This window comes from Cheilinus undulatus, unplaced genomic scaffold (genome assembly GCF_018320785.1).
Source record: "Cheilinus undulatus unplaced genomic scaffold, ASM1832078v1 Contig6, whole genome shotgun sequence".
Taxonomy (NCBI): Eukaryota; Metazoa; Chordata; class Actinopteri; order Labriformes; family Labridae; genus Cheilinus; species Cheilinus undulatus.
In genome coordinates this window covers 37,351-58,266 of record NW_024571693.1, presented here as the reverse complement: position 1 = coordinate 58,266, position 20,916 = coordinate 37,351, and the positions used below count along the sequence as shown (strand labels likewise).

General features: G+C 36.1%; 1 protein-coding gene across 2 annotated transcripts; it reads left to right on the top strand.

Moving 5' to 3' along the window:
- Nucleotides 1–230: 230 nt before the first annotated feature.
- LOC121506666 (carcinoembryonic antigen-related cell adhesion molecule 5-like) lies at nucleotides 231–19,839 on the top strand. Of its 2 annotated transcripts, XM_041782502.1 has the most exons (26): nucleotides 383–409; nucleotides 753–844; nucleotides 4,503–4,652; nucleotides 7,035–7,160; nucleotides 7,262–7,422; nucleotides 7,566–7,656; nucleotides 7,961–8,101; nucleotides 8,704–8,829; nucleotides 8,939–9,099; nucleotides 9,209–9,299; nucleotides 9,642–9,782; nucleotides 10,386–10,511; nucleotides 10,621–10,781; nucleotides 10,891–10,996; nucleotides 11,888–12,037; nucleotides 13,519–13,644; nucleotides 13,753–13,913; nucleotides 14,024–14,114; nucleotides 14,271–14,372; nucleotides 14,654–14,677; nucleotides 15,152–15,175; nucleotides 16,261–16,317; nucleotides 16,440–16,478; nucleotides 16,634–16,706; nucleotides 18,315–18,380; nucleotides 18,783–19,839. In XM_041782502.1, exons 3-25 carry the CDS (start codon nucleotides 4,556–4,558, stop codon nucleotides 18,337–18,339), a joined length of 2,400 nt encoding a protein of 799 aa, XP_041638436.1. In that variant the 5' UTR covers nucleotides 383–409; nucleotides 753–844; nucleotides 4,503–4,555; the 3' UTR covers nucleotides 18,340–18,380; nucleotides 18,783–19,839. The 2 variants fall into 2 exon arrangements, with proteins under 2 accessions (XP_041638435.1, XP_041638436.1); XM_041782501.1 differs by lacking the exon at nucleotides 753–844 and having other exon boundaries at nucleotides 231–409.
- The last annotated feature ends 1,077 nt before the right edge of the window (nucleotides 19,840–20,916 follow it).

Here is a 20,916-nt window from a genome sequence, read left to right as displayed (position 1 = left end):
CTGTCAAGCTGCTAGCTCGCGTTAGTGTTTTGCTAGTCAGGTAGTTAGTGAAGCTCTCCACAAGATTTAACAATGAAAAAAAGAGCCGAAAAACTATTTTTACCTATGAAAGGTTATTTACAGTTTCCTTGTTTCAACCGTACAGTGTAGTGTGCAACCGTATGCAGCACAATGTGCAGGCATCCTTGTTGTTTTGAGTTTTCGTGCCGTCTACAACCACGGCATGACCCGACACTTTTGCCCCCACTAGCTTAGCCTCGCCGTAGGCACGCAGCTCTAAAGGGGCGTGTCGTATCTACTCTTCTATATCTATGGGCGATAACGCCTGGTCCACTTTCAAGGAATATGCTGGGCGCGCATCGAAAGTTGGGATTGTTTTTCCTGGTCCTGTTTTTTTCTTCCAGCCTTGGTAAGTACAGAAATCACTTAAATGTGTTTTGTGGTGATTTTAAAGAAGTTGTGTAATTCATATGAGGTGTGTATTTTTTAAATTTGATACGTGTTACACAGATAAATACAATGTATATCGAGAAGTAATTACTGCTGTGTCACGCAGGAAATGTGCCATTGTCAGTGTGTTATGGATCACATTTACTAAATCAACGTAAAACGCTTTATCTGCGCCATCTTAGTGTACCTAACAGTGGTTATAACTGGAAACGTTATGAATAAGGGTAATCCAGAGTCCGTATTTTTAGTTCTTCCTTGTTAGAGTACCCCTCCTTTCTCATGGAGCACGTTCTCCTCTGTAGGCGGTGGGCCAACGGGAGATATTGTGTATTTAAACGATCCCTGGTGAGGGAGTACCTAATCTTTTGACTGCTGAATCGTCATTCCATTACAAGTAAGAATAAAATTGTTGTCACTCTCACTTCTTGCACGTATTTTTGTAATCGATCAGTTTTAAAAGTTATTTCAACCGGCAAATAGCGCGGACAGCTACGTTTGGGGGTCCGCTATGCATGACGTAATAGGGCTTCTCATCCAATGGCGCGCTTGGAAAACTGTCTGGAGCTCAGAGCTGTCAGACGAATGAATGGACTAATTATCGATCAATTTGATGTAGATAGATGTGTGAATCCATTCATTTGACTACATTTAACTACACAGGAGGTTACAGTAACTGAAAAAAACACGGAAAACACACTGCAAATTACATACCGCGATTACAGAAATCATTTTATATTCTGATTTTCAATATATACGTATATGTGTGTGTCAAATTACCATCCGTAAGATTTTAAACTGCATCTACATCAAACAATAACGATAAAATTAAAATTCCTGTGAAGCACTTTCTGGGAAGATTTTGTGTATTAATTATCTATACACTTTAATGTTATGAAATGAAGTGAAAAATGACCTATGTACTACTCTTTCTGGAGTGTTGTATGCACACAGTGGAGACCAATGGGCCCATCACCCCGTTCACAGACACAGGCTGGGAAAATTGTATTAATTCTGTTTTTCTTTAAATGGCTTGGCATCAGGGAAGAGGCAGTAGTACATTTCAAGTAGTATGGGGATCTGCTTAGGGATATGCAGACCCCTGCAGCTGTACGAGCTAACAATGGTTATCACTACAGCTATTTCACAAACATTACCAAGATAAAATGAACCCAGAAGAGATAATAAAGGGAAGTCTTTATTCAGAGAGAGACTGTCAAACAAGGTTAGTGTCAAACATTCAAGGAAGTGATTCATAGATCTTTAATTCAATCTTTGATTCAAGTTGAGACTTGGAACTTTTGATCTGAAGAAGACAAGTGACGGAAATAAGGTGCAAACCAAAGGGAAATATATTAGACTACCTTTTTATTTTAATTTTGATGTTGAAGCACACACTTTCTATTCAGTTCTCAGATAAACACAACTTAGATATCTCAACTGAAACTGCAGTTTTTAGCAACAAGATGATTATGATCCAATAATAAATCACATCACTTTACCCCACTCGTGTATTTTTAAAAGGACTACATACAATCAAGTTTAAATGCTCCATATGATGCACTGGAAAAGAGTTAACAACCAAAATTTAAAGTACCTTGGCAGGATACAGCAGTTACAAAAATGATATTAAACAGCACAGAATCAACATGGCGTTAGCAGAAGACACATCAGAGTTTTTCAGAGCAGTAAATCAAACAGCAGCTTTCATCAGGCATATGTTTGATCAGGTTTAAGGTAAGGCTACTGTGTTACTGAAGAGATGCCTGTGTCCATCTAGTTGGTTACCACTGCTGAGATGAGAAGCACAGCCATCATTACACACCTCACTCAGTCATTGTGTATTCCCCTGACAATGAAGCGCTGAGCAGGATTTAAAACAAAGCATTCAGTGTATATCTCCATCACAATATGATTATATACGTACTAACACATAAACAGGATACTTAAAAATACCATCAAACTGGGATAGTCAAGTCCATGTCAACACACTCAATGAGGTTGTCCTCCTCTTGTTTCCAGCGCTCCACACAATGGATGGGGACATGCCAGCAAAGACGAAAACCCTATGGTCACATACAGCCGAGTTCTAAAGATCCCAACAGGCTCCACACCTTCTTCCGATAAAGCGTAGAGTCTGCCAACAAGAAAAATACAAACATGAGAAACTCAGTCAAAAAAGAGATGAAAGACAAACTAGTTCAGTTTGAAACACTCACTGCAGAAAAGTTGCTCCGTGCAGCTCCAGAAAGAGATCAGGGTGTGCACAAATCAGGGACAGGGATTTGATGGCCAGAGAAAATGACGTCACCTCAGCTGCTCCAGAGTTTATACATGTTGCCTGTCTAAACAACAACATGATCTTAAAACAATGCTTTATGAATCACTAACAGTAACAGGCTTACTGACCATAAGATAATGTATTTTAAATGCTAGGTCTAGTGGAGAAACAGCATTTTATTTGTCTTATTTCATTTAAGGAGCGTTATTGTTTAATAGTGTGTCTTCCCCCCCAAACATATAGTTTATCTTTATGTAATTTTTCATGTCCATATTCATACTGATCAGCTTGTTGTTAATGAAAGTGACAGTGGGACATTTGATCCATGTGGATTTAACTAAGGGGTGACTGTTCTTGTTATTTCTTTGTCGATTAAAAATAACCAAAATATAAATCATGTAATGCAATTCAGCTAATTTACTATCAAGATGCGATTTTTGTTAACCTTGCAAAGCAGATGAATACACCCGTTTCCTTGTTTTTCACTGGCGAATCCATCTTGTTAAGCACCCATCTGAACCGTTTGGGCCCGGTTAGCCAGCGGCAGGACCAATCAGTGACGAGGGGCAGCACTTTCGGCAGTGTCGTTACGCAAACAAGCAGCAGCAAGAGCTGGTGCAGTTATGGAGGAAGAGGTTACCGTGGATGCTGCTAAAGCACTAGTTTTATCAGAACTTCATTACATGTCTTCATGAAAAGATCAAAGATCAGCAGTGAGTTGTTTTCTTTTCAAAAACGACAAAAGTTGAGTACTGACATGTAGTCGCCATGTTTTGCGGTAATTCAATCACACTCCGAGTTTTTTTCAAATCCTCTGCCTTTTCTCAAACCTTTCCTATTGAAGCTTTTGTTTTACAAATCCATCTGGCGTGTCAGGTTAAGTTATGGGTATTTCAGGCTTTTTCTCTCTGACTTTAAGCATAAAATAAGCCGAGTGTTTTCACGTTAGGTCAGGTCTACCACATTGGAGGCACAACAGAACTGAATAATATGCATAGTATGGAGATATGCCATCATTTCAAAGCACTTATCTTATTATTATCCAGAAAACGTCTTGTTTTTCTTTCGAACCATAAGTCCATGACTTATTATTGCATTCTGTATGAGCGAGTTGGTTGGCCTTCTTTGGCAGCTCTTAAGCTAAATTATTGGCATGTCATCATTTATAAAGCTTTATTTAACCTTCAGCTTTACTTCCATCATACTTGTGTGATTTTATTCATGTGAAAAGTTCTGAAAGCTACAGTCTTTATTTGCTTTTGCTTTCTGTGCCCAAAGTCAGTCATAGGATGGTAAAAGGAGTTTCAGTTAACAGCCTGGAATATTCTGCAGGAGCATGAATGTCTGGGGGAGCTGGTCTCTTAAAGTTGTTTTAAAATTTTTAAGATTGAAGGCATTGGAGGAAGATTGATCAGGTCGTAGATGTTTTGACTGATGACTTTCTGCTCTGTGAACCAGTCGTTGGTTGATCTGTGTTTGTAGTGTTTCTTATGTTTCATGTTTGCAGCTCTGTTCATTGTGCTGCTGAGATTTTAATCTCAGTGAGGTTTTCCTGGTTAAATAAATTCGAATGAATAACTAAATAGATTAATTTATGTTGCTGTAGATTCCATCTTACTTGTGTTGTGAAAAAGTTTGTAGCATAACTTCAGACAACTTCTGCTTTAGGAGCTTTTTCTCTCATGAATTAAGAAATGGTTCAGAATGTGATTTAGATAACTTAGAAAAGACTACAAATATTCAATAATGACCTTTGATGTCCATTTTTTTACAGCTGACCCAATTTACAAGGCTATAGGTGGAGATGCTGTCCTCAGACCATCCCCCATGGATCTTCCTATCAAAAGCATAGAGTGGAAACACAATGAGGATATTGCAGCAGATTGGCATGGAAACAAGTCTAAGTGTTTTGGCCAGTTTAAAGGTAAATTTTCTTACAAATATACTTGTTTATTTACACTTAAAAACATAAGCACCTTAATCCAAATTTGACTATTTGGTTTGTCAAATAAAAGGCATTTGAAGGTATTTTATAGTGACTTTATTATGGTTATTATGGCTGGGCTCAAAATGTGTTGCCAAATTGCCAGCACTACTCTGAATGAGCTGTTTAAATTATTCAAAGCTAGAACTCTTTCAAGGGCCCAGTTGATCCTGGATGAACCAGACCTTTTTGAAGGAGGTCTTGCTGCCCCTGTCTGACCCCAGATATGTCCCTCTTACAAGAAGGACTGTAACACCTCCAAAAAATAAAAGAATTGTTCTGACTGCCATCAGCCTCTTGAACAGCTTAATGTGATATTTATTTGTGATATTTATTATGGATTTTTTTCTGGTGTATGTTTTTTCCTTGTATTCCAACTTTTTATAAATGTTTTTTGTGTAGAAAAGGCAATTTGATTTCCCAGAGGAACAGTTATGATATCTGTGATCTTTTATCCTTCTGTATGCTTTTTGCATTGGTTTAAGTGTTTTTTCTAGGGGAGAAAACTTTTAAAGTGAGAGAGTTAAAGATTGTAGTTTAACTTTATTTTAAGATATAGATTGATGTGGGGCTTTCAGAGGTTTTCAGTGTAAATAAGATGTTTTATCAGGGGTCGTTTTTCCATGCCAGCCGTTATATTTTTGGGTTGTCAGTCCTTCCTGGACCTTCTTGTGAATGTAATACCTCTAGAATACTTTTATGTATTTTTTTTTTTTTTTTTTTTTTTTTTTTTTTACTAGACATTACATAAAAAAAAACACTGTAACTCATGGATGAGCTGGTTAAATTTTGAGGGTGAAGGTCATTGGGCCTTATGGTCATCCCTAGCTTTGTTTAGTTTATTTTAATCAAGTTTATATGTCTCTGGGACAATGTTTGAAATAACATTAGTCTCTAGACAGAGATGCTTTGTATCATAAACACTAGCTATTTCATCAGTCATCCCTGGGCAGATAAATAGTAACAATAAAACAGATCAAATCAGTCATCTACAAGCATGTGTGCACACACGCACACATACACACACAGTGCCACATTAATACTTTTCATGAGAGTAGAGCACAAAACACAAAATATAATTAGCATGTTTGTGTTTTTTTTTTTTTTTAATTCTTTATTTTTCACTTCTGAAAGGCAGACATCAGAGCTCAACAGATCCATGCTGGAGTAACTGAGTTTCCTCTGCTATTCAGTCTTTTCTTTTTCTTGTTTAAGTATAAGGAACTAAGTGCAACTTGGGAGAGGTAAAGTGTGTACATAAGATCAACCAAAAATACACCATAAATAGTCTCAAGAGGTGGGAAGTGAAAGAAAAACAAAGTTGTAGTTTGTCAAGGTTGCATAGTGCCACAGATACCTTAAATCATCACCTCCACAAAGTCTCTCTGAATGGGTTTGACATATTTGACCCAGTTGGTCCATAGTTTAACAAAAATATCTTTTTGTAGACGTAAACAAAAAGTAATTCTTTCCATAGCATAAATATCATTTACAATATTAATCCACTCCTGTAGTGTGGGGGGTTCAGGAAGCAACTACCATCTAGTAATAGCCTTTTTACAGGCAGAAGTCAAAATGCATATTTGTGTTTTTGAGCAGTTATCAAAATATAAAATAATGCTGACAAGACTGGTCCCTTAAAATCGACTTTTTACTTCTGGTGAGACAGTGTGAGTCTGCAAGTTTCAAATGTGTTGGAGGATTATTACACTATTATGTCTTTAAAAGAAAACACAGATTGTACAAAGGCTTAATCACACATATGGACACTGAAGTCTCTGTTTTAAAAATGTCTACATCACATTACCACAGAAACCACCCAGCTTTTCTTCTTAGCTCACCGCTACACCACGGAAACAGAATACAAGGTAACCATGACTGGAATCCATTAATATCCACTTCAGTTCAGTTATTACAGACATTTTATGGAAACTTGAAGTAAAAGGATTACTTGAAGTGTATTTTAATGACTTTTTGGACCTTAAATTCTTTCAAAGCTCTCAAATATCAAATAATTAATATAACAATACATTTTAACAATACATTTATAACAATACATTAATGCATTTCAACCCTGATCTGGACTGAGTTTACAGATAAACCCGAGGATTATGAGGCATTACATTTACATTTTTTTGCGAGGTATAGAAATGTTTTAATTCACCAAAGACCATTAATGTAATCCATCTTTAAAGATGTCTGCTTGTGCAAAGTCTGTGGTTACAGTAGTTGTCCACCACAGTGTTTTTTCTGATTTCTCCCTGATTTGAATTTTCTCTCCTGCCTGGTGTCACATGTCACCATGTCTGTTTATGATTTTAGGTCGTTGTGAGGTGGATACTGACACTGGAGCACTGACCATCAAAGGACTGAAACTGAACGACAGCGGCATCTACACACCAGAGATTAACTACAAAGTCCCCTTTAAGATTGAACTCTCTGTAATCTGTAGGTGGAGAATTTAAAATGAAATTTAACATCCAGGTTGTTTTGCTTTTTTACCTCAAGTCCCCTAAAGTACCCCGCATCTTTGCTCTTTCTTCTGTCAGCTCGTGTAGCTAAATCCTCTGTAAAAACATCCTGCAACACTGAGATGACCAGCTGTCTCCTGACCTGTGAAGGCAACACTACAAACGCCGACCCAGTTGTCTATAAGTGGTTTTTAGATGGCAAGCATGGATCTTCATATAAGGAGTGGAATATAACAAAGGTATGAAAAAGCAGAAACGTTTCCTTCAGCCTGAGCTGATGAGTTTGAACACTTTAAATTCATCATTAATGATCATTCTGAACCATATCGTGTCATCCTTTGTTTTCATAGTCTGTATTCTTTATCTTTCCCTCAATGTTTAGGATACAAAGGGGGACAGATTCAGCTGTTTAATGATGAACCCAGTCAGCAATGAAACCAGTGAAAGCATCATAAACCCCTTCATTAAACAACGTTTGTATATTTTAATACCTTTATAAATATTGTGCATATGCAAGGCTACGCTTATCAGATAAAAAACATTAGCTAACATCTTCTGGGTAGATTATCTGTTTTGTATGATAATTTATCCATCTTTGTAAAAGGAAGATCATTCATGACAAATGCAGGTCTATAGAGACATCCTAGAACATAACTTGATACCAGTTCTGCCCTCGTCTTTGACCTAGTATATAGACCTTTGCCATTGTTCAAGTCAACTTAACAGTGCATTTAGGAGTTTAATGACATTTGGTGCCTTTTTTTCTGGCTGTCCTAGTTTACGGAGCTAAAGGTGAAGATGTGATCCTCAGACCACCCCCCATGAATGATACTATCCAAAGAATCGAGTGGAAACACAATGAAAATATTGCAGCAGGGTGGTATGGAAACAAGTCTGAGTGCCTTGGCCAGTTTGAAGGTAAATTCACTCACTGATGTACTTAAACATATTTATTCAGCTTGAAAACACAAGAAGTACCTTGATTAAATCATAGTTTTGATATATTAACAGAGAAACAATCTTCCAGTTATTAGAATAAATCAGCCACTGATTTTTGCTAATGTGAACGACCAGTGACTTTATCCTTTAATTTGCTTTTAGCGTTGATCTGAGTGTTTAAATGGGTAAGAAAGAGAGTTAAAGGTGTTGATTTCAGTTCATTTTAGGATGTAAATGTGGGTGTTCCTTTCACATGTTTTCAGTGTAAGATGTTATATCAGGTATAATACTTCTGTGTCAGCAAAAGTCAAGACAGGACTAATCATGTTTTGGGTTTTCTTTCTGTCACTGACTGAATAAATGGATAAATCCCATGCTTGTTCTATTCTGAGTTGTTTTATTGTGTTTTTTTGAGTGGTTTAAGGTTGAGGGATGGTTGAGTAATGCATTTGAACCTTAAAAACCCAGATATTTACCACCGTTGTTTGTGATTTTTGTTTTGTCTTTTTTCCATTTCTCTCTGTTTTACATTTTTCCTGCTACCTGCTGTCACATGTCACCATGTCTGTTGATGATTTTAGGTCGTTGTGAGGTGAACACTGATACTGGAGCACTGACCATCAAAGAACTTAACCTGAACAACAGCGGCATCTACACACCAGAGATTAACGGCAGAGACTCCAGCAAGACTCATCTCTCTGTTATCTGTGAGCGGTGATTTTTTTTAGATAAAGTTTTACCTCCAGATTATTTTGGAAATTTTTTTGATCTCAAGTCCCCTAGAGTACCCCGTATCTTTGCTCTTTCTTCTGTCAGCTCGTGTAGCTAAACCCTCTGTAAAAACATCCTGCAACACTGAGATGACCAGCTGTAACCTGACCTGTGAAGGCAACACTGCAGAGGCTGAACCAATCACTTATAGGTGGTTTATAGATGGCAGGGATGGACCTTCAAATGTTGTGTTGATTATAGCAAAGGTATGAAAAACTAACAACATTAATCTGTCTTTACCATATTGTGGCATTCTCAGTGCTAGTGAGCTTTTTCTTAATCTGTTGTCATGATTTTCTTTCTCTGAATGTTTAGGATACAAAGGGGGACAGATTCAGCTGTTTAATGACTAACCAAGTCAGCAATGAAACCAGTGAAAGCGTCACAAACCCCTTCATTAAACAACGTTTGTATATTTTAATACCTTTATAAATATTGTGCTTATGCAAGGCTACGCTTATCAGATAAAAAACATTAGCTAACATCTTCTGGGTAGATTATCTGTTTTGTATGATAATTTATCCATTTTTGTAAAAGGTAGATTGTGACAAATGTAGGTCTATAGAGACATCCTTGAACATAACTTGATACCAGTTCTGCCCTCGTCTTTGACCTAGTATATAGACCTTTGTCATCATTTCCAGATCTGTCACCATGTTCATATATGCTGTTTGTTTATATTTAGTCAACTTAACAGTGCATTTAGGAGTTTAATGACATTTGGTGCCTTTTTTTCTGGCTGTCCCAGTTTACGGAGCTAAAGGTGAAGATGTGATCATCAGACCACCCCCCATGAATGATACTATCCAAAGAATCGAGTGGAAACACAATGAAAATATTGCAGCAGGGTGGTATGGAAACAAGTCTGAGTGCCTTGGCCAGTTTGAAGGTAAATTCACTCACTGATGTACTTAAACATATTTATTCAGCTTGAAAACACAAGAAGTACCTTGATTAAATTATAGTTTTTGATATGTTAACAGAGAAACAATCTTCCAGTTATTAGAATAAATCAGCCACTGATTTTTGCTAATGTGAACGACCAGTGACTTTATCCTTTAATTTGCTTTTAGCGTTGATCTGAGTGTTTAAATGGGTAAGAAAGAGAGTTAAAGGTGTTGATTTCAGTTCATTTTAGGATGTAAATGTGGGTGCTCCTTTCACATGTTTTCAGTGTAAGATGTTATATCAGGTATAATACTTCTGTGTCAGCAAAAGTCAAGACAGGACTAATCGTGTTTTGGCTTTTCTTTCTGTCACTTACTGAAACAATGGATAAATCCCATGCTTGTTCTATTCTGAGTTATTTTATTGTGTTTTTTTGAGTGGTTTAAGGTTGAGGGATGGATGAGTAATGCATTTGAACCTTAAAAACCCAGATATTTACCACCGTTGTTTGTGATTTTTGTTTTGTCTTTTTTCCATTTCTCTCTGTTTTACATTTTTCCTGCTACCTGCTGTCACATGTCACCATGTCTGCTGATGATTTTAGGTCGTTGTGAGGTGAACACTGATACTGGAGCACTGACCATCAAAGAACTAAACCTGAACGACAGCGGCATCTACACACCAGAGATTAACTTCAGAGACTCCAGCAAGACTCATCTCTCTGTTATCTGTGAGCGGTGATTTTTTTTAGATAAAGTTTTACCTCCAGATTATTTTGGAAATTTTTTTGATCTCAAGTCCCCTAGAGTACCCCGTATCTTTGCTCTTTCTTCTGTCAGCTCGTGTAGCTAAACCCTCTGTAAAAACATCCTGCAACACTGAGATGACCAGCTGTGACCTGACCTGTGAAGGCAACACTACAGAGGCTGAACCAATCACTTATAGGTGGTTTATAGATGGCAGGGATGGACCTTCAAATGTTGTGTTGATTATAGCAAAGGTATGAAAAACTAACAACATTAATCTGTCTTTACCATATTGTGGCATTCTCAGTGCTACTGAGCTTTTTCTTAATCTGTTTTCATGATTTTCTTTCTCTGAATGTTTAGGATACAAAGGAGGAGAGTTTTAGATGTTTGATGATGAACCCAGTCAGCAATGACACCAGTGAAAGCGTCACAAACCCCTTCATCAAAGATCCCAATAATAAACAAAGTTTGTATAATTTAATACTTAAATAATCATTTCACATATGCAAGGCTACGCTTATCAGATAAAGAATGTTAGCTAACATCTTTTGAGTAGATCATTTTTTTTTATGATAAATTATCCATTTTTGTAAAAGGAAGATCATTCATGACAAATGCAGGTCTATAGAGACATACTAGAACATAACTTGATACCAGTTCTGCCCTTGTCTTTGACCTTGTTTATAAACCTTTGCCTTGTTTCAAGATCTCTCACAGTCTTCATATATGCTGTTTGTTTACAGTGCTTAACAAATTTATTAGACCACCCTAACCCTAACCAAAGTAAGGTTGATGCCACAGCTGCCCTATATTAACAGCATTGGTAATTACCAAAATCATTTTTTATGTTTCTGCAATGGTTAATACACCAATATGTAGAAGCTCTTTAACCCAAATGATATTTTTAATGCTAAAATGTAATTATTATTGTTATCCATGAATTTTCAAATTTACCGATTTACAAAAAAACTGAAAAAATAGTAAAGCACATTATTTTTTCTTGATTAATATGTCAAATTATAGTTATTTACTTGCATTCCTGAACAGAAAGCTTTGTTTTAGTGGTTGAAATGCTTGATTCATTTCTGACTTCTCAGAGAAGCCCAGTGAGCCGGCTCAAATTTGGATATAAGAAGGTGAATTCAGTTTGAAACTCCTCATTCCTGTTCAAAACGGTAAAACGTTGAGAGCGCACTGAAAATGAGAGTCCGCATTAAAGCACTTCATGATGCTGGATGGTCTCTGAGACAAATATGACAACTGGTCTAATAAATTTGTAAAGCACTGTATATTTATTCAACTTAACAGTGTATTTAGTAGTTTAATAATGACATTTGATGCACTTTTTTTTTAACAGCTGTCCTAGTTTACGGAGCTAAAGGTGAAGATGTGATCATCAGACCACCCCCCATGAATGATACTATCCAAAGAATCGAGTGGAAACACAATGAAAGTATTGCAGCAGGGTGGTATGGAGATGAGTTTGAGTGCCTTAACCAGTTTGAAGGTAAATTCACTCACTGATGTACTTAAACATATTTATTCAGCTTGAAAACACAAGCAGAACCTTGATCAAAATCATAGCTTTTGATATGTTAACAGAGAAACAAACTTCACGGTATTAGAATAACTCAGCCATTGATTTGTGCTGAAGGAAACGCGACCAGTGACTTTATCATGACCTTTAATTTGCTTTTAGCATCAATCTGAGTGTATTTGTGGGTAAGAAAGAGAGTTAAACATTTTGATTTTATTTCATTTTAGGATGTACATTTGGGTGCTCCTTTCACCTGTTTTCAGTAAGGCAAGGCTAGGCAAGTTTATTTGCATAGCACATTTCAGCAACAAGGCAATTCAAAGTGCTTCACACAGGTCATTAAAATACATTGACAAAGGGAAAAAGAAACACAATGAAAACATTTTATTACAAAACAAACAGCAAATAAGACCCACAGAAGATAGACACATCCCTAGTGCCATTTGTCTGAACTTTATATGTAAAACAACAGATAAAATCCAAAAAGATAAAAACACATAAGTTTTTTTAAAACAGCAAAAAAAAACAATAAAGATAAAAACAGATATTAAAGTAAAAGCTACAGTGCAGAGTTCAAAGTCAAAGGCAGCAGTGAACAGGTGAGTCTTCAACCTTGATTTAAAAGAACTCAAATTCTCAGCATACCGGATGTTTTCTGGGAGTTTGTTCTAGATATAAGGAGCATAGAAACTGAACGCTGATTCTCCGTGTTAAGTTCTGACTTTAGGGACACAGAGCAGACCTGCACCAGATGACGTGAGTGGTCTGGATGGTTCATACTGGACTAGAAGGTCTCTGATTTATTCTGGGCCTAAACCATTCAAAGCTAACAGGAGGATCTTAAAGTCTGTTCTCTGAGAGACAGGGAGCCAGTGTAGAGACCTCAGAACAGGACTGATATGGCCCACTCTTGGTCTTAGTGAGGACTCAAGCAGCAGCGTTCTGGATCAGCTGCTGATCAGTCTGATAGACTTTTAGGCAGACCAGTAAAGACACTGTTACGGTAGTCAACTCGACTAAAGATAAATGCATGGACCAGTTTTTCAAGGTCCTGCTGTGACATTAGTCCTTAAATCCTAGAAATATTCTTGAGGTTATAATACGCTGACTTTGTGTTTGTTCATAAGTCACTTTATATCCATGGTATTTTAATTATTTACATCCTTTATGAAATATTTTAACTGAAGGAAAGGCATGATTGTATTTTTGATCAGTGTTGATACTTACAAATCTTAAACAGCTCACAAAATGTTAAAAAAAAAAAGGTTTTAAATTGTGTATTCTGAGTTATTTAAGTGTTTGAGGAGTAGAAATCTTTAGAGTTACAAAAAAACATTGACGATGAAATATCAAATATTAAACATAAAATCAAAAAAAGGGATTCACCACAGTATATTTTTCCTGTATTAATATTCCCTCCTGACTGGTGTCCTGTTTTACCGCTATATCAGGTCGCTGTGAGGTGAACACTAAAACTGGAGCACTGACCATCAAAGGACTGAAACAAACAGACAACGGCATCTACACACTAAAGATTAGCGGCAAAGTCACCAACAAGACTGAACTCTCTGTTATCTGTGAGTGGAGAATTTTAAATGAAGTTTAACCTCCAGATTATTATTTTCTTTAATTTCTTATCACCTCAAGTCCACTTCCTACATATTTTTTGCTGTTTCTTCTGTCAGCTCGTGTAGCTAAACCCTCTGTCGTCAAATCCTGCAACCCTGACATGACCAGCTGTAACCTGACCTGTGAAGGCAACACTGCAGAGGCTGAACCAGTCACTTATACGTGGTTTATAGATGGCAGGGATGGACCTTCAAATGTTGTGTTGATTATAACAAAGGTATGAAAAACTAACAACATTAATCTTTCTTTATCATATTGTATCATCCTCAGTGCTACTGAGCTTTTTTCCTAATTTGTTTTCATGATTTTCTTTCCATGAATGTTTAGGATTCAAAGGAGTACAGTTTCAGATGTTTGATGATGAACCCAGTCAGCAATGAAACCAGTGAAAGCATCAAAAACCCCATCATCACTAAAGGTGAGTAGTTCTACTGACAAACATCCTCATTATAAGCACAGATTTTTTATCTTTAGACAAACATTGCATATTAACAATACTACAATATCAAACAAAAGCATTAACCAACATCATCCAAATACATTTGACTTTTTGTTTTATCTTTTTGTTTTATAGAAGAACAGGACCGACTGATATCCATCCTTGTGCCAGTAATAGTAGTGGTTGTTTTGGTAGTCATTGTGGTTGCTGCTGTTTTCATCTACAATCACATCAGGGGTAAGAAGCCAGAATTCATTGTGTTGATAAAATATTCAGTAATAATGAATTCTTTCAGTAGTTTTGCTCTAACAAATTTATAAGTGATAATATTTGATTTTCAACAAAAAGTCAAAATTACCTACAGATCAGTTCTGTGGTTTGAGTCTGATGAAGGAGTACCTTATGTTCTTTCCACTGTCACTATCAAATATAAAACAATGCTAAAGCATGGTCAGTGACTGATAATGATCACATCATTAATGGCGGATTTACTACATGCTTTTCTTTCTTATATACAGGAAGAAGGCAAGGACCAAATAACCGTAAGTCACTAAATGCTGTCTTAAACATGTGAAAGTTTCACATAATTCTCAACTGAAGTCTATTTAAATTAATAAATTTGTTTTCATTTTCGTAAAATGCAAAACAAAACATTTTCAAGCCAAATCTGTAGGCTGCTTAAAGTATCCTGCAAAACCAATAGAGCATCCATAAACAGACAATAACTCAGTTGTACCGAATGATTTTTTTCTAATTAAGCAGGAATTTTAGAGTTGTTTTGTTGTTTCTTTAATAGTTTTGCTCAACCAGATTTTTAGTCCAAGTATTTAATTTTACACAGAGAAAATCCTTATTTGAATACAGTCAGTAATGAGATGAAAGTTTATTAAGATGTTTGAGTTTCTTCTGCTGTCAGGATCCATCTTTGGTGACACTCTGCTTAAGCATGATTAATGTTTAAAGATGATCACATTATGAATGACTGATTTACAACATGCTTTTCTTTGTCTACACAGGAAGAGATGTAGAAAGAGAAGAGGGTAAGAAACTAAATCTCCTTTTTAACATGTGAAAAGTTGAACTTGTTTAAATGAACTACAGTTGAATAATATCAACATTAAAATATATGTATATATTTAACATGCAAACATGTCTGTATTCACTATTTTTAAGTATAAAATTCCAAATCTGTAGCCCACTTTAAGTTTTCACCACATGCAATATAGTATACATAGAGAAGGGCGATATGGAGCAAAACATATCATGATTTTTTTAAGGCCAGATAACAATCTTCATTTATCACAATTTTTCTTTCAATTTTATGACAAAGTCTTAACATAATGACCAGAAAAAACAATTTATACCCCATGTAATTTTAACATGCATAAATGTTATTTTTACAAGTCAAGCATTTTAAGTCTTCATTCTCTTCTGCAAAAACCTGTTGGCCAATGTATGACGAGATTAGAATTTGCCATTTCATTGTTGCCACTATCACCATCATCATCAATTTCTGCATTTTCTGCACAACTTAGGAAATATGATTTATGTGTCCTCCTTTGTGTTTTTAGATCTGTTCAAGTGTTTATGTAGCAAATTTTAACACAATGACTTTAAGCTGAAAGCATGTGGACTGTAAACAGAATTCTGTAGTGCAGCTTTGCACAAGTAGCCTGAGCATACACATTTTTATATGACAGCCTTGTTTACAGACTGGCTAAATAAGCAAATAAACATAAACCAGAAGATGTTTGATGTCTGAGACACATGGTTATGCAGTAAATAATGTCCCTGTCTTATTTTAATTTAAATACATTTCTTTTGCACATTCATGGTTTAGGAAGCCCCAATACAGTTTCGTATAGGTCAGATAGAAATCTTCTTAAGGACTAAATCTTAAGTTTCAGTTTCATCTGCAGCCGTGCATCACCGCTGTGTTGGGAAGCAGAAGGGAAGAAGGAACGAAGAGCTAGAAGAATAAAAAAACAGATTCTACAATAAAACAACTTTAGCAGCTCATCTATTTCTTCATGATCTGAGATCATCTTATCACGCACCCCTTATACTGATACAATGATTCAGTCTGACCTATATATACATATATATTTATTTTTTGTTTTGTTAGGACATGAGCATGAGATGGACCCACTAAATCAAACTCCAGATGATTTAGCTGCTGAAGGTAATAAAATGCTATTAGACCTATTCTGAAACATGTTTAAACTATGATAAAACTTGTTTGACTTTAAACAAAATCATTCACCAGTTATCTTACAATGGATTTTTTTCTACCATTTGTTTCAGGACATCCCAAAGACAACCAACATCTCAGCAATGGAGCTGGTGAGTAAAATGTTATTAAACCAAACATAAAAACATGTTCAAAATAGTTACAGAAGACTGACTGATAGTAGAAAATCAACCAAGTGTGTTTTAGTTACTGTTCTATTTTCTGTTATCATTACTATTTATTTATTTATTTTAATCATTTTCCTCAGTTGCTTCAGGAGCCCAGAGAACCAGCCTGGTCTCAGACCCCCCTAGTAATACAAAATGGCCACGGTGGAGCTCGTAAGTAAAATCCTAAGCACGTTTCCTGAGTTTCCTTTTCTGGAAAACGTCTTAATGTTTACCCAAGTTTAGTACGTCATTTAAGGCACTTTTACTCAAATGTGTCAGCTCCTCTTAATCTAAGAAGGAAATGCCCTTCTCTGCATTATTTTTAAAGTTATTTACTACTTTAAGTTTGAGCACTCTGCTATTTATTGATACTTACATTGGAGGTGTATCTCAGAGGCCTAAAGGTAACATAAAGTAACACCTGAGTCATCTCAAGGTGCTCACAGAGAGAAACGTGAAGACTGCTGGACAGAAAGAGGCCTTTGACTGTACATAAGCATTGATCTGAGAGCAAACAAAAGCCTTGGTGTCTGTGTAGCTATCCTTATAAAGAATCTTTGTTTATTTATTTATATCAGGTCAAAATATGCTCATCAGACATGAATCTAATGGAAATCAACCCAAAGATGCATTCAAGAGAACTCTTTCTGTTTTAAACATCACATTCAGTTGAGAGTCATCAGTAAACATGGTCACATTTTAAACCATAACACCTCAGTTTACTAGTGGTATTGTTTGCACATTCATTGACTCTGTTGCACATAAGACGCTGCTATGAAAAATACTGTTTTACACTTGATTAAAATGATTATCAGGTAAGGCTGGCCACACACTAGACGATTTTTTAATATGAAACGATTTTAAAACCGTGGGAGACAGACAGACTTCAGGACAATTTCCAAAGATTTTTCATCTTTAATCCCCTGAACACACACACTAGACGACTCGGCCAGACTGTCAGATCACTGGAGACCACACACCTGCCGACCTGCCTATGACCTCGCGTGATCACGTGATGTTAAAAAAAAAAAAAAAACAAAAACAAAAAATGATTGTCTGTCGATGCCGTCTTGCTGTCTCTCTACAACAGGCTGTCCTGGCATGTTACAGGTGCAGCAACAATCATAAAACAAGGGAAAGACTCAGGGCGAAATCCTGGCTGAAATTAAGCTACCGTTGTGTTTATGGTTGTGAGTGGTGAAAGTACATATGATTCGTCTGGTGACAATACCCAGTGTGCTCACTCTCGTTGGTTGTTGTGGGTACTCCGTCAGTGGCACTACGACCTAGAACCTTAAATATCAGACATGTCTGATATTTATGATTCAGGGTCTGGGAGGCTACAACGCGATTTGGAGCAGTAAATTAATTGCATTGACACCACACACATGCAGACTACTCAGACAAATAATCGTTTGCGACGAGGCTCCAGTCGGTATATGCCCCCACGATTGTCGCGGGAGGCAAATCTTGCCCCAAATCGGGCTTAAAATCCTGTAGTGTGTGGCCGGCCTAACTGACATTTCAAGCTTTTTAAGCTTGAAGCTAGTTCTAACATCCAGTAAAGACATTTAGCTTTTGTCATCCAGGCTGGGGTGGGACAGACATCGTGGCTTCAGGTGTTAAAGGTGTATTAAAATTCTTACTTGTTATTGTGTTGTTGTATTTAATAGAGACTGAGTCAGTGACTCCAGAAACTTCCAACCAGGGCCTGGCAGAAGCTGCAGTCTCTAACACTGACCAGGAATCAATGTACTTTTATGTTTCATCATTTTATAGAGCTCTCATCTGCAGTGGTTCCTGACCTGCAGACCTCTGGACCTCCGGATACCAACAAGGACTCTGGTAAGTAATATTTAACATACTTGTCATTCTCTTTTAGTTCTCTCACAGTTTCTAATGACTGAAAGAATAATGTTTTGTCTTTGGTGTTTTGCAGTTGAATCATTTTCTTCCCAAACACAAGTAAAAGCCCCAAGAATTAGTTTGAAAAATAGTCATCACTTTTTCATCCCTGTTTCCAACTCTATCCACTGTCCTCCTCTCTAAATAATGGCATAAAAAGCCCAAAAATAAATCTTAAAAAAAAAATCTGCACAGAAAGTACGAAAGGAGGATGTGTGAAACTAAGAAACTATCACTTTGTCAGGTTTTTATCATGGTTTGAACTGTATTTAAATAAAAATAATTTTAGACACCTTTGTTCTGCTTTTTTTTTAAAACATCCTTTACTTTGTTGTCCAACAGAGAAATCTGCACTGATGCCAGACAAACCGGAAACCAACTGTGAACCATCAGCTGATGAACAGAGAGCAGATGACTGAGGAGATGGGCGTAAACCTCAAAACTCGTTGGTAGAGACTTCTGTTCCGTTCCGTTTGAAGATGTTACACTCACTATGGGATGAAGTGTTACGGTAGTGAGAAAACTTGAAGAAATGTACTATTTATTTCTGACGTTAACTACCTAACAGCCACGTCAGCTTGTAGCGTAAGAATGAATACAAATAGCTGCTCTCTGCAGATCATGCATTTTAAAATCATTGCATGGTTCAGGACCACTGAGTGATAGTAGTTAACATTTCTGTTTACAGCAGCTTCAGACCAGTAAATCATCATTGTTGCTGTATGTTGGAGGAAAATATGAAGAAGCAGATAAGGGATTCATGTCAAGGGATTTTAGAAGATTTTAAGAGTCTCTATTTTTACACAGTTAATCCTTTGTGACATTTTTACTAGGCTAGAACACCAAACTTTTTATAGCATTTACATCGACAAACTTCTTTTTTAGGATAAAAAACAAGCCTTTTAGAAAGTGCCTTCTTTGTAGTCACTGTGCAAACTTGAGCTGAACAAAACACCCCAAAGTTGTTGTTATATTTTTTATATTTTAATCTGTAGGACAAAGAGTAGAGGTCAAATTTGCTTCACCTAGGATCCCGTTTAAATTCTGTACAACTGTCTTATATTCCTTCAGGGTTTTAGATTATATATTTTTAGAGAATCAAATCTGTGCTGCCATTTTTGATGCCAAAACTTGAAGTTCTGGGAGAATTTAGTTAAAATTTCTAATAATAACGATTAGCCATTTCGTTGCTATAAATCCTGAGATCTTTGCCAAACCAAAGTAAAGAGATTATTTTTGTATGTTTACATTTCATTACATTCTTATGGTCGTGACCAAACACAAACATTTTGTGGCATTTTTTTAATCTGATCGTTTATTCCCCATGAACTATCTCTATTTTATACATGTTAAAGTGACTGTTCCAACACTTGAATGATGTAAAAGAACTCTGAAATCTTGTGACGTCTTCAAACTTGAATGGTTGTCAGGTGCTAATTACTGTAAAATCTGGTATATGAGACACTTTTTTATTCATCTGAAACACTGTCTGCCTCCTTTCTATCAGTGCAGCTAGTATACCTGTATAAAGTGCTGAGACATGCCTTTCTCTCCATCATTGTCCTGGTTTCAGCAGTTTCTTTTGCACCAAAACCAGTAATTTAAGTCACTTGTAGATTACAAAGCTTTGTTTTTCTATTAAAGTAAATAAAAGTAGGGAAAATTATCCAAAATATAATTTCCCTCCAAAAATTTTATGTAACTTTTGAAGGTATTTTCCACAATTTGTTCTTGCAGTTTTTGAATGCAAAACAGATGAGGATTTCTAAGATGAAAGGAATGTTTTTACAGTTTAGACTGACAACATTTTTACCTGCTTACATGCCAAACAGAAGAAACACATAGCTTTAAATATATTGTTAAAAAAAGATATTTTCTCAACCTAACTGGGAAAAAAAATCATGTTACTTGAGGATCAAGTAAAAAAACAAACAAACCAAAAAAAAAAAAAAACAAGCATATGCCCTTTAAAAGGTGTACTTTAAATCCTCTGCTGTAGTTCCTCTTGTTGCCTCTCGGGGGCCTCATACAGCTGCTGTGTTCAATCAGAAAATGAACTCTACTGGAGGATGAATGTTTCTGATGTTTTAGCCTTAAATAAATTAGTGTGTTTATAATGAGTTTAAGTGCAATTTCAGAGAAAAAGTTAAAATAGAACAAATGATAAAGAACAGATGAAGAAGAGGGTTACTAAATATTTTAACATCAATAGAATATCTATGAATGATGTGTCATTGTTCATGAGAGTCTGTAATGGGATTCAGTGATGAATTGTTATTTCAAGTTTTTATATACTTTGTTTTAACTTGCTTTTATTTTCAATTGCAATGTTGTTGTTTTTTTTTACATGTTTACAAGTCAGTGTACTGTACATGTATTAGTTTGTCGGATATTTATTTGTTGTAAAAATTGTACGCTCATTCAAACTTCTTGTCTCCCAAATCCAAACTGCACACTATTTCTATACAATATTTGC

What these genes read in the sequence shown, in the direction of transcription:
- LOC121506666 (XM_041782501.1), top strand. Translation starts at nt 346, where the DNA reads ATGCTGGGCGCGCATCGAAAGTTGGGATTGTTTTTCCTGGTCCTGTTT. An exon ending in GTGCCTTAACCAGTTTGAAG is followed by an intron (nt 12,038 to 13,518) that starts GTAAATTCACTC and finishes CCGCTATATCAG; the next exon opens with GTCGCTGTGAGGTGAACACT. An exon ending in AGATGATTTAGCTGCTGAAG is followed by an intron (nt 16,318 to 16,439) that starts GTAATAAAATGC and finishes CATTTGTTTCAG; the next exon opens with GACATCCCAAAGACAACCAA.